The sequence below is a fragment of the Strix uralensis genome, chromosome 2 (genome assembly GCF_047716275.1).
Source record: "Strix uralensis isolate ZFMK-TIS-50842 chromosome 2, bStrUra1, whole genome shotgun sequence".
In the NCBI taxonomy this organism is placed as follows: domain Eukaryota; kingdom Metazoa; phylum Chordata; class Aves; order Strigiformes; family Strigidae; genus Strix; species Strix uralensis.
This window is the reverse complement of record NC_133973.1, coordinates 135460053-135476029: the sequence shown is the minus strand read 5'-3', so window position 1 is coordinate 135476029 and position 15977 is coordinate 135460053. Positions and strand designations below refer to the sequence as shown.

Genomic DNA, 15977 nt, shown 5'->3' with positions numbered 1-15977 from the left:
CATACAGCTAACCTGTCTTTGAGTGTCCCACCAGATTACTTTCACAAGTGGAAGGACTTACCTTTTTATGTAGCTCTGGGTTGATGAAGACAAGGTCATCCAAGGTCAGTATTATCTTGTTAGGTCCCCTGAATAGCTGGCTGTTCAAGATATTATGCCTGGGAGATTTGGAGAGTCACAGTTATAATTTTTATGTAGGCAACCAGTTTATACCACCTCTGAGTCCCCCACATCTGGCTTCCCTGCAGTATAAGGGAAGTGCAGCATGTGATGTGGCAGCAGGGGTGGACGTGGGTGAAAGCAGTAGATAAATATGATGTCCTGACTTGGACTGAAATCCCCCGAGTCAAACAGCAAGCGTTATCCAATTCACAGAAAACAAAAGCTATAATCTCAAAGGGTCTCATCACAAAAAGACATTTTGAGTCAGTCTGGTTACAAATATGAATTGGATGTGTATGTAATGCATACTTTGTTTTGCTCGGTTTTATTTTTCATATCCCGAATCATTCTCCATTAGGAGACAATAATGGGTTTTATTAGACCAGCCAATCTGGCTGATGAGCAAACAGCTTTCAGGCACACCAGCCTTTCTTAAGGCCTGAAACTGAGCCACGGGTAATTTATAAAAGCTGCCTGGACACAAGTTACCATCATAATGTGCTGGCTGAATCTCTATATTGTAGCATGGTGCAGTATGAAGCACACAGCAAGATACCTCCTTGTAATGACTGCAAGCTCGTACAGAGGGAAAAGCTACAGGGGGTGAGTAGTTTGTCGTGCGTGGCATAGTGCAATGCAGCATGGAGGTCTTGGAAGCAGTATTGCTGAGCTAGTACTGTTCCTCTTGGTCAGGAGTAATTAGATCAAGAAGAAGACTGTGCTGATTCAGAACTACTTCTTCCAGGACCTGAGCCAGATGGGATGTCTACCACACACTGTGTAATAGAGGACAAATGTGCTTCTGGCATCTCCACAGGATGCTGCTGCCCCTTTTCCAAGGAATGATTCTTTGCACTACTTGATAGGCTACCAGATCTGCAAAGTTGCCACGGGTGAGAGAGAAAATTTAGTATAGTCATCAGACCAGCAAAGACACTATCTGTTGCTTGACTGCATCCTGCTATTTGCCCTGCTTCTCTTGAATTTACAAGACAGAAGAGACCACAACAAGAAATGGTGCACTGTCAAGGACTACGTGTTCATGGGATAGTTTAAACAAGCTCACATCTACTTCATGCAAATCAATATGAAACATTCCATAGTTTCATTGTTAGTTTTCAGCTGGGATACATTTGACACTAATGCCCACCACATGGCCATTTTAGAGACTCAGGGAAGAGGCAAAAGTCACACCCCATCGTTTTGAACCCACTATTTCAACGGACGTCAAGGTCTAACACTGACCACGAAGAACACTGTATCTACTAGACAGTCAAAAACTCATGAGGCAGGAACAGAGAAGGGAAAGGAAAGCTCCCCCATTGCCCTCAGTATCACTCGTTTTGTTTAAGGAACTTTGTTTACAGTACAGCAGATGTCTGATCTGCACACACTAAGACTTCTCCTGATGAGCTGGGCAATAGGATGCTTTTTGCTAGCTATGCTATAGAAGGAATCCACTTCACCAAACATCCATAGGTCACCACAATTTCCATTGCATGTGCCGCTCCAAGTATTTTAGAAGAGCATGGGCAGCTTTTTGGAGTTCAGAGGTAGCCTTGGCCATATGGCGACCTGGGCTGATTTTTTATAATCTTTCTCCAACTTCTTTGTCCCAGGCCACCCAACTCAGCTTCATGCTAAAAACTCATCACTTAAGTACTTTTCACCTTGCTTGGTCAATCATATCTTCTCACCCAACCATGGAGGAAAACACCCCTCTGCCGAAAGCAAAGCACAGAGAGTGGAGTGACTCATAATGAAGGTCATGCAGCAGATCCCTGGCAGAGCTAAGACCAGAGCTCCCACGTTTGAACTCAGACCATGCTGTGGTTTAAATTTAATTCCAGACATGCCCTTCCCTAACATAAATCATTGTCTGAGTCATGCTAGTCTTTTTTTTTCCCTTGCAGATGGCCGTACATCTTTACTCATTACTGAGCCTTCCCAAGCACAGTCTGGTACTTGTGGAACAGCTTACAAGTAGAGTAGGCAGAAAGATTGTCTTTTATTTACGTAATCGTAGAGGCTGGTGGCCAAGGAAGAGAACAGGGCTTTAAAGTGCGGGTGGATGGAGGCAACCTTCTCAGTGCCTCCAATTATAAGATATCAGAAGCAGCTGTGTGTTATAAGTAAGGGAACTGTTTGGGGTGTTTCTTGCTGGGTGGCCTTATGTCATCTGGGTTTGGAGGGATGATTCAGGAGTGGAGAGAAAACATGTTTGGGGAACATTTGAGAGGCAGAGCTGGATGGGACAATCCAGGAACCCTGCTCTGCTTAACTCACCGCTGTTGAGTAAATATGCCCTCTAATTTGACTCTAATTTCAGTCATGTACCACACCAACATCAGTAATGAGAGACAGATTACTCCAGGGGCCAGTTTGGAGCAGATTACCTTAGGTTATGGCCATAGTGTCCTTGCCAAAGAGCAACCCATAGCTCCTGGACCACCCAGTCAATGCTGCCTCATGTCCACCTTGGATATAAAGTTGGGATGCAAGTGTGACCTCTGCAATTGTTGGAAACTGTCGCTTCCCCAGCAGACTACTCCATTTGCTCTGAAGATCCCATGCCCGGACTAACATATTTGCAATGCAAATGGCCAGGGAGCTGGCCTCCAATTCAAAACAGGGAGTGAATCAGCTTGGTAATAAACAGGTACCCTAATTAATTGCTCCAAACCCTCTCCAGAGATATTCTCTCTCTTTCTCTTTAGTACATGGAGAAAATAAAGAGGGTCAGCCTAGGTGCTTCGTAGGAAACATAATTATATTAGGGACAGAAATCCAGGAAAGAATGATCTGGAATAAGGAAGAAGACATTTAACATGGCAGCCCACTCAGTCTCCACCATGATGTTCTTAAAGCAGACTTCTGTCATTGGTTTGTATGGCACACTTTGCACTTCCAAATGCTTCAGAGCCATCATCCAGCTAATCCTTCCAGTAACAGACTTCAGTGTTCTAAACCTGGACTGGATTAAGGGTAAAATGGCTCCTCCTGAGACTGCAGAACCAATGCCCACAGTGCTGAAGCCACTATCACTTAATAAAGTGAAGAGATATGTAGCTGGAGAGCAAAGATCACAGTCAAACCTGGTATGGTTCACATGGTCCAAACTGCTGGTTAAAGTGCAAGTCTCCCACAGAAGCTCAAAGTGGCACCAAATCAAATACGTACTGCAATTCTCACCTGATGAGAGAAGCCAGGCCCGCAGCACAAAGCACCAGGGCAAATACCAGCATTGCTCCCAAAAACATGACTCTAGGCTCAATCCCTGTGCAAAGAGGGGAAAAGAATAAGTGAATTAGAAAATCCCTTTGATTTAGGCAATAAAATTAAAAATATCAACATCAAACCATTAGACTACGAGGTCAAATATTCAGCCAGGAGAATGCTAGAGGACAGTTTTTATGCAATGTTAATTTGTGAATACACAAATACTTGCTGACTTTATTTACATGAAACTTCAGCTACTTTAACTATTTATTTCCATGCACATATTTCCTATACCAAACCTAGACCCCTGGATCAGTGGAAAAAGAGATTTTCTTCAAGTAAATAAAGACTGGACTCACAGCGAAGTATTAAGTTTTCGAGTCAGCTTCTGCAAAGTTCATAACTTTTGAACATTTGACCCTCTTCTCTCCAGGAACTGAAACGCTGAAACAGTTTTATATGTGGTACCAAACTGGTGGACAGTGTGAGTCACCAGCCCATCTGGGATTTTTTGTTCCCTGCTACAGTTTTCTAATGCTGAGAAGAACAGAAGAGAAGGAGAAGGTTGATGTTTTCTTCAACAGGCCCATCAACAGAAAGTCCTGGAGACAGATACTTTGCTCATGAGTATCTTTACCAGACACTAAGGAAAGCCGACATGAAAGGATGAGCTAAATTCCAGTGAGAACTGTTTGCTGTCTCTGTCTCTTCTGTCTTCTGGGTTTTTTTTCTATTTTATTCTGTCTGTATTCAGAGATCCTTAAACACAAACAATCATGGAGAAATCTCGGTTGATAAAAGGTTCATAACTCTATGTCACGCTTGTACCTAAATCACAGGCCTGTTTGCAAGCACTGAAACCTAGAGCTTCCCAGTGAAAGCTGCAGGCATTTTTGAAAATTGGTGTCCTTTTCAGGAAAAGACAGAGCATTTTAGCTGAAATTTTCCTGCTGTGTTTGGATTTACTTTTTGTTTCAGCCCAGGGCCCCAGTCCCTTATTGTCCTCACACATACACTGGAACAGGTTGCCCAGAGAAGTTGTAAATTCTTGGAAGTGTTCAAGGTGTAGATGCCCCATTCCTTGAAGTGTTCAAGGTCATGTTCGACGGGGCTTTGAGCAACCTGATCTAGTGGGGGGTTCGACTAGATGGGGGGGTTTGGACTAGGTGACCTTGAAAGGTCCCTTCCAACACAAAATATTCTATCATTCTAGTGAAAGTTGTCCCTGCCCGTGGCAGCGGTGTTGGACTTGATGATCGTTGAAGATCCCTTCCAACCCAAACCATTCTGATTCTATGATACTATGAATCTATATAAGAAGTCACTCTGCTTTCATGCTCCAGCCTGGAACTAGCCCTGTACACCTCCATCTGAGAAGAAATCTGGGCACAGTAGAGTGGATACTTCACACCCATTTCTCCACCTTGCAGACAGTGTGGATGCAGACCAAGGTTTCACTTCACCAAAGTGCAATGGAGACAGCCAGCTTTCTCCAGGAGGTTCTCACCTTGAGTACAGGAATGAACAAGACCACACCAAGATGGCCTAGGGGACATGGTTTGTTCTTCATGCATGGACAAAGTCAGTCCCCATAAGATCAGGTGACAGCAACCCAATGTTTATCCCTAGAAGGCAAGGAAGCTGCCAAAGGTGTGCCCTTCTCCAGAAGGACTGGTGTGAGTGTGAAGCCAGAACACATCCCATAAAGGCCTTGCACAATGCTAAATACATGGAAAGGGTAGGACTGGACCGGTTTAGAGGCAGACTTGCAGGAGACCTAGTGCTCTGGGGCTGTGATCGCTTGCTAGGAAATGCATTGGTTTTATTGCTGGGCAAAGGAGCAAATGCCTCCTGAACAAACCAGTAATGAAATGTAGGGGTGTGAAAGTCCCATCTCACATCTCTGCATTGCCTTCTAGCATTTTCAGGGAGAATCTGTAACCCAGACCACAGTGTGGTAGGAATCATGTGGAGTTTGTTAATGCTCTCTTCTGTATTCAGTCAGGGTTTTTTTACTGGTGCTGTCTTCAGGATTCCTCAGGTAGCCCCCAGAGACTCTACTGTCTGAACAAATCTGCTTTGAGAAAGATCCTGAGAGATATTCTCTTGCTTATTGCCATTGCATACTATAACCCCCAAGTGCCTGGCCATACTTTAGAGGACTCTAAGGCAATGTGGTACTTGAAAGGCAGTGCATAAAACCAAAGAATAGCAAAGGGTCTCTCCCTGATCATGTCCGTTGCTGAAGTAGGGGGCACAGTTACACATCGTGACATGAGGACCCTTCCACAGCTGGAAAACATCCAAAGTCCATCTAATTTCATTCACTGAAGCAGTATCTGGTAAGCTGAGAGTGAGAGCTGGTTGGAGCGCAATATTCCACTGGGATGAACGAGACACAGTAAAAGTACAAGAGAAGTAAAAAATAAACACCCAGATAAACAAACCCAAAGGAATAGGAGATAGTGAAGGCAACACCAAGACCAGAGAGCTCATGTCAGTGATGGATGGACCATTGCAGGGACCATGATAATCCTTGAGGAAGCTCAACCAGAACTTTATAACTGAAGCAAAAGCAAGGTTATCGTGGGCTTATGGGAAAGAGCAAACTTACAGCATACTTGAGGGGACTTGTGAGATTGAGTTAAACTCATTAGGGGATGCTTTAAGGGGACTGTGGGAGCATGTGAAACTTCTTATGGGATGCTTAGAGGAAGGGACAAAACTGGTGAAAGGAAGGGATGGAGGTGGATTGGGCATGATCAAATATGGGATACTGGAGAGGATGGGGATGCTGATCACACATAAGCATGTTGTGCATTTTTCCAGCCAAACCTTGCACCTGATCATCACAATCTGTCCTACTCTCTTCTTAAGCCCTATTCCTATTTTTTTTTCCTGGGTGCATGTGTTCTCTGCCTGTGTGTGACATTGGTAGACTTCACGTCAACCTAATCGACAGGTAAGATGAGAAGTCCTAAAGCCTGCAACCCATGAGAGACCACAAGTCTGGAAACCAGTTCCTGCAGACACCAAAGGGTTTGAGAGCTGGCTATGGGGGGATTACAGGTTTGGACCACCTACCAGAGGATGCATTTGTATGTGTGCAGCAGCTGGCGTTGGGAGATCTGGTAGCAAGCTTGCAGCCTGATTAGGTGGTGCATAAGAACAGGATCAGGCCATTTGTGATGTCCATATCTCAGCAATGCTGGCTGTGGGCTGTGGTGCCTGTCAACACATTGCTTTCCTGTATGTGCTACTCTGTCGGTGACTGGCTGCATCTGCAGTGTATGTGTGTGACTACATGTACTGGGAGCACCTTGCTCAGCCCCACTTCTGGTGGGTTTGGGGTCAGGAACCACAGCAGCCTGGCAGCTTCACACCAACACCCCCTCCAACCCTAACTCCATACAAAAGCCAGACTGAGGCCTGGATTTAATTCTAGTCATAAAATTCAGTCTCTGAAATATTAGTAATAATAATAAATTACCACTTCACTGACAAATGCCTAGAGCTTTATGCTTTTGTAAAGGTGCGAACATAAAATCTGATCTCTCTAAAAATCAGTGGGATTTTTCCATAGACTGCAATGGGATGCTAAATTGCTATGCTGTTCCTAGCAGCAGTGCAAAATTAGATATATGATAGCATTATATTTGTTTCTTCTATAGCTTGCAAGCTGCTGTAAGATCAGTATATCTCCACTGATTTAAAACAGTTATGGCTGAGCCAAGGGGAATGTTTTTCTCAGCTGCTGAATGAAATATTCTGTAGATGTGGTTAATTTTGTCTGTTTAAGTCATATCCTGGAGCAGTAGGAGTAACTGCTTAGTATTATAAGTAAATATGTCAAGTGGAGGCTAAATATCCTACCCTGAGATTTTGGCTTCCCTGTGGACTTTAAAACTGCACCACAGTTGCCTCAAATTAAAAACAATAAGTAAAATCAGTGCCCAGACTTGCAAACCCAGGAAGCAGCACAGATATCTCTGCTCCTAAGTCTTCAATTACCACCTCTGTTGTCTTCTGTAACTGAAATTATTTTGAGTAATGATTATCATCTTTTCTTGATGAGGTGAGCTCTGATGATCCTTAAAGCCGCATAGCTAACTGGGTAAAGAAGGTGGGGTTAACCAGGAGAGATGGTGAGGACATCTGCTGTTGTGCAGCTCTCTTAGGCTCTCTTCAACACAAATCCTCTTAGTGCCCTGTCCCTCAGAAGGACAGGGACACAGTGCTGGGTAGAGCCTCTGGCATATAGTGATTGCTATCAAAACAGGCAGATGTTGACTGTTGGACCTGGAAAACCCTTTCCAGCACACAACAGTGGCAACAGCCTTATTGAATTAATAAGCAATAAGAGAGTCTTGTGGATCAATAGTGGGATCTCTGCAGAGGACTCCCATTACCAACAGGATGATGACTGTTTATATTAATTTCTTGAGTTTAGACTTTTCTCTTTGGGAAGCTGTAATTTAAAGGGGCAGTCATGCAGAGTAAGATAAAAAATGAAAGAAATAAGAAACGTGGACCCAATGCATTTGACCCTGTTTTTTTTGTCTTTCTTACCTCCAGTGCAGAGAACATCTGGATCAAACCAACAGCTACAGTCAGGCTTGGGTGGAGCTCCACCAGGAAAGTGGATGTCCCGGCCTAGGGACTTCACAGAGTCTGAAGACATGTCCAACAAGTGTGTTGGGAGGAGCTGGTTTCCAAAACCATCTGTGTCCAGTATCACGTAGTTGCTCAGCCCCCTCCCACAGTTGTCTGTCGCTACCCAGTGACTAAATCCAGGGAAACTCAAGTTTTTTGTGTGCTCAGCTATGTTAGCTCCTGAGACTCTGGCTCCTTTCCTCCGAGCATTGTCTATAGCCATTGCCATGAAGTAAACGGCATCATAGATTGTTCCAAAGAGTGGAGAAACCTAAAAAAACAGGAGAAATTTAGGTCAGGATATACTGCTGCCAAACTCTATTTTGAGATTTGTTGCAAAAAAATGTCCCACCAGCTAAGTTGTAAACTCAAGGACTGAGACTCTTGAGTATTAAGGCTCACAGAGTAATGGGTTTGAAGAATCTTAGGTTGAAGGTAGCTCTGAATCGACCCAATACATGTGTGACTTTGAATATCTGTCTTTTCTTATGGTTGCTTCCAAAAATACAATTTCAAAATATTTTTAAAACTATGTAACATTGTTTTATCATGGGAAAAGCCAAGACTCTGAGCCTGATGTTCAGCTGGCATTTTATCACAACTTGCCTCAAAGCACTGCGCTAAAGCATCTTCCACAAATAGAAGATTGAAGTCAGAGGCTTGCATCCCTGCCCAAGTGGGAAAAGTTTCATGCCCAAAGGATTGATCCTTTCTGTCACAACATTGTTTATTCCTAAAGTATAAAAAGTATGAAGCAGAGCCACAGCAAACTTGTTCTCTGCGATACCATAGCCTTTTCTCCTTGCATTTCTCCCTGCCGTGCCAGACTTGATTTAGGAACCTGTAACTTTCCCCTCCCCTAAAAACACACGTGGTGGCTTTTGCAATCACATGGTCCTTCATAGTTGATAACTGAAGAGAGATTATAGCCACACACTTGTGATAAAATGAGGAGTGCTGTTGGGAGTCATAGAATTTGACATCTGTGGTGGGATCCATTGATCAGATGTAGACACCTACAGTGAAGAACCCTACACTCAATATAGTTAACCTGGGCTCTCATTATAATGAAGGGAAAGAAAGGAATGCTTTCAAGGCATGATTCATCTCCTCCTGAAGTAGACATCCCTGCAGATCTAATAAATCATGCCTTAAAAATACTTGCAATTTTTCTGAAAGATCATAGTGAGATTTGAAGATTAGCTCAGCTGAATCCTGCAGCTCTTCACCAGTATGACAGATTCCCCAATTCTTCTTGTAATGTCTACAAGGTAGCAACTGATTTGTTTTTTTATAGGCTACTGGTGATATTTAGATAATTGTGCTGGCAAAGAATAACTTTGACTATAGTGCTAAGAAGAATGAGGCAGCAATGATCCTAAGCATTTCCCTCTAGAAGCATCCAGTATTTTGCTTTTCTGTCACATGCCCCCAAATTGTCAGGCATGTGGACATCTTATTTTGGTGCCTTACAAACTCCATGGACTTTATCCACCTTAGGAGACACCTCTTCAGCTTGGGCCTACTGCAATTAGCATGTAGCAAACAAATCTGAGAGCCTCAGAGACAACCCCTTTGTCTTGAATTCCCAGCATGGTCCTGCAGTTGAACCAGCTGAGACAGATTGCCAGACATCCAGGAGAAATGTTCTTTACAAATGAATGCAGACCACATCCGACTTTCACCATATTTTTCTCAAAATAAAAGCATGCAGTCTGGGTTGTCTCTCCCCTGTACTTTCTCTATAACTATTGTTTGTCCCATGTCTCCTGTTGCCAGGTCCCAGAAAAGACAGAGAAAGAATATTTACCTCGGTGACTTCCAAATCCCTGGTTAGTTCACCATTTTCTTTAGCTTCCCTGAATGCATCATAGAAAGTCCTTTCTCCAGACTCCAGTGTGATAGTCAGTACAGCGTCATATGCTTTCTGGAGCTTGCTGTCCTTATCAAAGATGTCAAATGTGTTGGTTTCGTAAGGAAGGCTGTACAGTAAAGTGTCGTATGGAACAAAGACATATCTTCCATCTGCTAGTCCCATTTCCAGAGCTTTTGTGAGTAAGGTGGCCTGTTTCTTCCCTCCAATGAGCACAGAATGCATGCACAGGAGTATAACTGAAACGCAAGGATTGCAGACAGTGTTGTTAATCCATTTGGGTTTTTCAACACAAAATAGCTCCCTCTGCCCTAATAAAAGAGCTGTCTGAATGGCTGTATCAGGTCAGACTCTAATGGTCCCCCACCAATGTTATGTGCTGAGGAAGTTGGGAGCTACACCAATTTTGTTCAACTTCTGGAGGTCTGCAACATCTAGCAAAGGAGGCTGTGAGCATTACCCATTCCTGGAGGCACACAGAAGGAAGAGTGGAGAGAAATTTTGACAGAAGTGAGGCACAGGCTCACATGATGGGTAGTCATGGCCATTGTTGTCATTGACTGAGAGACATGAGATTTCCCTTTTTGTGCCCTGAACACCACCATTGACAGTGCTCCAGCTCCACCCACTCACCCTGTCACCCTATATACAGGTTTTAGGTTGGGCACTGTGTTGTGTTTCAACATCTGGCCCATGCTGGACTGCCCCAGAGTCTGCGTCTTTGCCTGCAAAATGCCAGGGGCCAATGTCCCCATGTCTGCTGGGGAGATCTGAAATACAAGTGTATCTGTTTAACAGTCTTTCCACGGTGCTCACTAGCCCTTCATGAAAGGAAACACTCTTGATCTTTCATTCAAGACAACATTTCAAAACTCAGTCAGTGAGAGGAGCAAAGTAGGGCAATGATGGGAAGGAAAGTTGCAAAGGAGACCTGCCTGTTACTGAACCAGGAGGGAACAGGATCTCTAGAGTTGCTGTGGTCTCTCCTTAGGAGAAAAAGCATCCACTGGCAAAGTAGAAGCTGAAGTGAGCAAGAGCTTTTTCAGGTTGCTTAATTACAGAAAAGAAACGGGTACTTCTAGGCAGTGATTCATCCCATATCATAGCAGGGAGCTTAAGCTGGTCAGATGAATCATGTTTGAAGAGGGACTGGTTCTCTCCACTGATTATGAAAGAACCCCATCATCTCTAACTCACATGGAGAGCTGCGATGGTGATGAGATGAAACCACCCAAGGTGGATTTGGTCTCAAGCATATATTTGAGCACTGATAAAACTCCAAGTTAGACAGCACCTTGCTACCCTTGTTAGTTTTGGCATAAAAGTCAAAGTCTTAGCTAGAATGCATCCTCATCTGGATTCACAGTGTTGACTGCAGAGGTGTACGTCCAGGATCAGAGTTCCATCACAGACTTCCTAACAAGGCTCTGAACCAGAAGAACATGACTTTTTTCACACATTTTCTCAAGAGAAAAAAGGTCATTCTTTACTACATGCTGTACATCAACAAGGGCCCTTCCGCTGCTTTGGTATGTGATGTGTAACACTGGATTTCACTTCCGATACCTTCACTGAACACAGATAGCAAGGACACATCATCAAGACATGAGATTTTTGATAATCCAAAACACCATAAATGTAAAAAATTCCTATACACCTCTCATTACACTTGACAGAGTCAAACACAGACACTCGTCTATTAAATATTATTTTTTCAGACAAGCTGGATCCAATCTTTCATGTTTTAGAAGACTATTTTGCCCTATCTCCATCACATACAAAATGCCCAGCATTCTTTTACACGAAGCCCTGGATCCATTAGGGTCAGAGATAAAATTCTGCTTGACTTCAAAATTTCATTCGTTAAGCTATGCCTTTTGGATAACAATGCAGTCCTACCTTGGAGGAAATAAAAAGGAATGAGACTCAAAGCACTTACTTTTAATGCTGTCAACTTTTTTAATCTCATTCCAGGTGTCTTCAATGCCTTTTTCTCCTTTGTGTATGGATGTAACAATGCCTACAGGAAGCCCCTCATTCCTGAGTGCACTTGCTAACTTGTTGGCTGTGTCCATCCAAATATCCTCATCGGAAGCAATGATGCCAACATGAGCCCAGTTAAAATAATTCATTATTGTAAACAAAACTCGGGTTGGAGAGGGTAGGGTCCTTGCAAATGTACGGTGGTGGATGGTGGAATCCAGATTATAATTGATGCACATCCATGAAAAGATGGCTTTATTCCAGTTTTCCCCTAAAAGTGTAGCTACCTCACAGAAGCCAGGGTTCAGAGGGCCTATGAAAGCTGAGGAATGCTTTCCAATGTCAATGAATCTAACCAGAGCTCTTGATGTCTCACATTCTTCTTGCAGGACCACATAATCCAGCCTGTGGCCAAGATCTAGTGAAGGATCTTTGTTTATTCGTCCCACTGCTAACCTGGCAGCCAGGTGGGGAAAGGCTTTGGAAAAGAAAGGGTCACAGTTCCAGGGTCCAAGCAGTCCAATTTTAAAACCAGAACAATATGCTGGTGAACAAAGTAGGATTATTCCCAACAGTAGCCACCAGAGAGCCTGGAAAAATGTCTTGAATGAATTCCCAGTGTTGAACTGATGCAATCTAACGTGCCTTGACAGCACCCAGAACAAGCTGTTAGGACACAGTAGGAGAAATGACATTGTTTTACAGGTGGGTAGATCTGTGCTGAGCTCTTCAGGAAGCCAGGCAGTGCATTACCAGCGGCTGAAAGAAAAGTAGATTACATTTGCCTTCCTGTATACGTATTTGTTCAATGCATGTAGATACAGCTGAGTCAGCCCAAATTACACAACGGTTCTCAAGGTGCGTGTCTATGAGGTGCCAAAGCCCTGCACAGACACGTGGACCTGCACCACACAAGCCACTGCACCGCACAGACAGGCGTCCAACCAGTGTCAGTTAGACATACCATAGCCCTTAAAGGCACACTTATAAAAACATTTTAAAATGCTTTGCAGTGTATTCTGAAACCAGGCAGTGAAGAGTGAGTCTGCTTTGTCTGCAGCCGTAAACGCAGCCTATGGATACACTATGTTTTTGGTTCTTCAGAAGGATAATTCCCAAACTACACAAGCACACATATAAGAAAATAAAAAGGTGAAACACACTGAGCCAGCAACTTGTGCCAGTCGAAAATCCTCAGTGAGTTCTGAATATGAATCAGAGCCCATACAAACATAAATATATTCACACATGCACACACATATACAGACGCATATATACATATACTTAGAGATACATATGTATGCGCATATGATTTTAAAACTTTCTGAAAAGGTTTTTCAAGGACAACTCATGGCAGAGTCTCTTAAACCTGGCAAAGTGAAAGGTGGATAAACAGGTAATCACAAAATGAAGGAAAAGAAGGATTATGATTTGATTTTAGATAAAGAACTGTTAAATAACTGTCATGGCAAAAGCTTTGTGTTCACTCTTGGCTTAAAATATTCTTGGCTAAAGACTAGGAGCCATAGTTTTTTTGGGAATAACAACCTCACCTCAGCCAGGCTCAGAAATTGCAAACCCACAACAGTCTCCCTGCCATCCACAGTGTCACCCTGTGGCTTAGAAAATTTGCCAATCCAAGCAGGTTTGTAATCTAAAAATAGCAGGCCCCTTACACCAGCTTACCTGTTCATTACTGGAGAAGTATTTTTATCCTGGATCCTCAGCCACCGAGACATGTAACGCAGAGCACCGCAATGCAGCGTGTGCTGTAAATGCCCCTGCAGGTCCTCTACCCTGATGGAGAGGGACCTCCAGAAGGAGCCACCCACCAGCGAAGCAACTTCTCACCGGTGGCAGTGGCTATCCTTGGACATGGGTCCCGCCTCAAGGATAGGCGATGCATGGTCAGCCTCCCATGCAAGTGCGCTTGGGTGCCCACCTCCTTCAACTTCTTGCTTGCATGGGCCACTCCAGTTGGGTGGGTGCTCTGGGACCCTCCACACCGTGTCAAAAGCTTCCTATGTCCCTTTCGGTGAGGGCCATGCTCCTCCTCCAGGGTTTCATGGCTTGACGTACATCCTCCCAAGTCCTTTGTTTCTCAATGAAGGTCTTGCAGAGTTCCAAGGCTGCTTCACTCTGAAGTGCCTCCGTGCAGAGACATACTCATATCTAACTTAGTAATTGTAGGGATGGCATGTTAAATCTCTGCCCTTGGATTAGTGGGATTTAGCTCCTGGGATCTGCCCTGTAGAACAGCTCCTTAAGTCTCTCTGTACCACAGCAGGGATAGCTCCTCTTCTGCCCTGTAAGCAGCAGAGACAAGAGCTATTTTTGCTTTGGGGTAAGCAGAATATTTGATTTCAGGCTTTACCATCCTGCTGATGTGTTACATTCCCCTTTTCCCCATTTCTTTCTTGCACCCATCATGACACACACAGATTTTTACACCTGCATCAAAGTCTTCTTGGTTATTTCCCTGGGTTCTCCAGATATTGCCCTACAGCTGAGCCCTCCAATAACCCTCTCTACACTTCCACCTTCCTTCCGCAGTGGACCTGGCAATAAAACTGTCATCCTGGAAAGACCTCGAATGTCTCCACACCTACCCTAGCTAGGAAGCCCCTTGCAATAATTGAGCGGAGGTCAGAAGACCAGTTCTTGTGGTTTAGAGGGAATCATTTGTAATTCAACCTTTTAGCAGTATTAACTTCAAAGACATCATATAAATTATACACAACTCATTGGTGTGTGTTCAGGAGCATTTCTTCATGACTAATGATTGAGGGAAGCCACAAAGTCTTTGAGATGCAGTGGGGAGAGCAGCTTTCTCTGTTCATTTAATTCATTTCCTCCCATTCATTCATTCCCTTGCACGGCCCAGATCTGGGAAGGTTCCTGGACACGTGCTTCACTGAAGACTGGTACAGCTCAAGATAGTTATCAGGAATTACCAAATAGTTTCACATTTGGAAAGTGTCTAAAAGACACGCTAACATCAAGCCTAAACTCAGAAAACTGCTTTGTATGCTGCTAGTGCCTTAGGTTTTGACACTAGGTTTTAATCAGAGCATGAAATTAAATAAAGCTTTTGCAGCTAGGAGTCTGATTTTTTTGAACTGAACTTAAAAGTTTGATTTATCCATATGCAAATATACCTATATCTTTATCCATATGTCATATGCTCACTGCTATCTCATTTCTTTCAGTATCGACAACTGTGCTGCAGTTTAATTCCACTCAGGGTCAGCACTCTCAAAGTCTCCTGGAGTAGTTGCAAAACTACAGTGACTCACTTCTAGGGGATGTTTGTAGCATTAAAATCTCCCGTGTTGAAAAAAATGTGTCAGGCACCAAACAATGAAAGATTAAAAAATAATCAACTTGGACGTCTATTTATTAGTGCAATTACTTTGACCAATTCATATTTATCCATAACCAAGTGGGTTGAAACATTTATTGTTTTCTCTGTTTTCTTCTGCTTCTTGCTTGCCAGTGAAAGAAAAGACCCTCCTGCAATCAAGTAAGAACAGTGGCAGGAATCCATCCTCCATAGGAAAAGCTGTTTATCTCAAATAGCTCCACCACATCTGTCCCATGCTTAGAGTATCAAGGACTGGAGATAAAATGCTACTTTGGCAAAACAAGCTCAGGTCCTGGCACTGCCTGATTTGCCCCACTAATAAGGTAAATCAAGCAGCTGAGACCAAAAAAAAAGGTGTTAATTCATCTGGCTGGAACTAGCATTAAAGTTTAAAACCTTGCGTATGCCTCCAAACCTTGCTTTTTCCTCACATCTTAAGCTCATCGTTACTGCAACCACCACATCACAGAGCAAGGATTTCTTTGTAAAGCTGTGTTATTTGCGCACCATCAGATCAATTCCCAACACTCTTCTGTACTCACTGGAGTGAGTGAGTGATGCACGCTTTCGTACGGACATACCATTTCCCATGGGAAGGTTAAGCCTCAGCTGTATCGGTTTGCTTTAAATTTTTAGAGCAGAAGAGGGTGCTCTAATCTCTCGGTCTGACCTCCCACATCAGCCTGGCCAAACAGCCTCCCAGAAGCTGCTGCTGCTCTGAGC

At 43.6% G+C, this 15977-nt stretch overlaps 1 protein-coding gene across 2 annotated transcripts in view; it reads right to left on the bottom strand.

Annotated features, from left to right (window-relative positions):
* GUCY2F (guanylate cyclase 2F, retinal) overlaps positions 1-14046 on the bottom strand; it is a 50978-nt gene extending 36932 nt beyond the window's left edge. For both annotated transcript variants that reach the window (XM_074860467.1, XM_074860466.1), the window contains exons 1-6: positions 13577-14046; positions 11847-12649; positions 9845-10146; positions 7951-8305; positions 3355-3439; positions 62-158 (exon numbers count right to left, since the gene is read on the bottom strand). In XM_074860467.1, the coding sequence (XP_074716568.1) occupies positions 62-158; positions 3355-3439; positions 7951-8305; positions 9845-10146; positions 11847-12585 (1578 nt within the window). In that variant the 5' untranslated portion in view covers positions 12586-12649; positions 13577-14046. The remainder of the gene's footprint in view (positions 1-61; positions 159-3354; positions 3440-7950; positions 8306-9844; positions 10147-11846; positions 12650-13576) is intronic.
* Positions 14047-15977: the final 1931 nt, after the last annotated feature.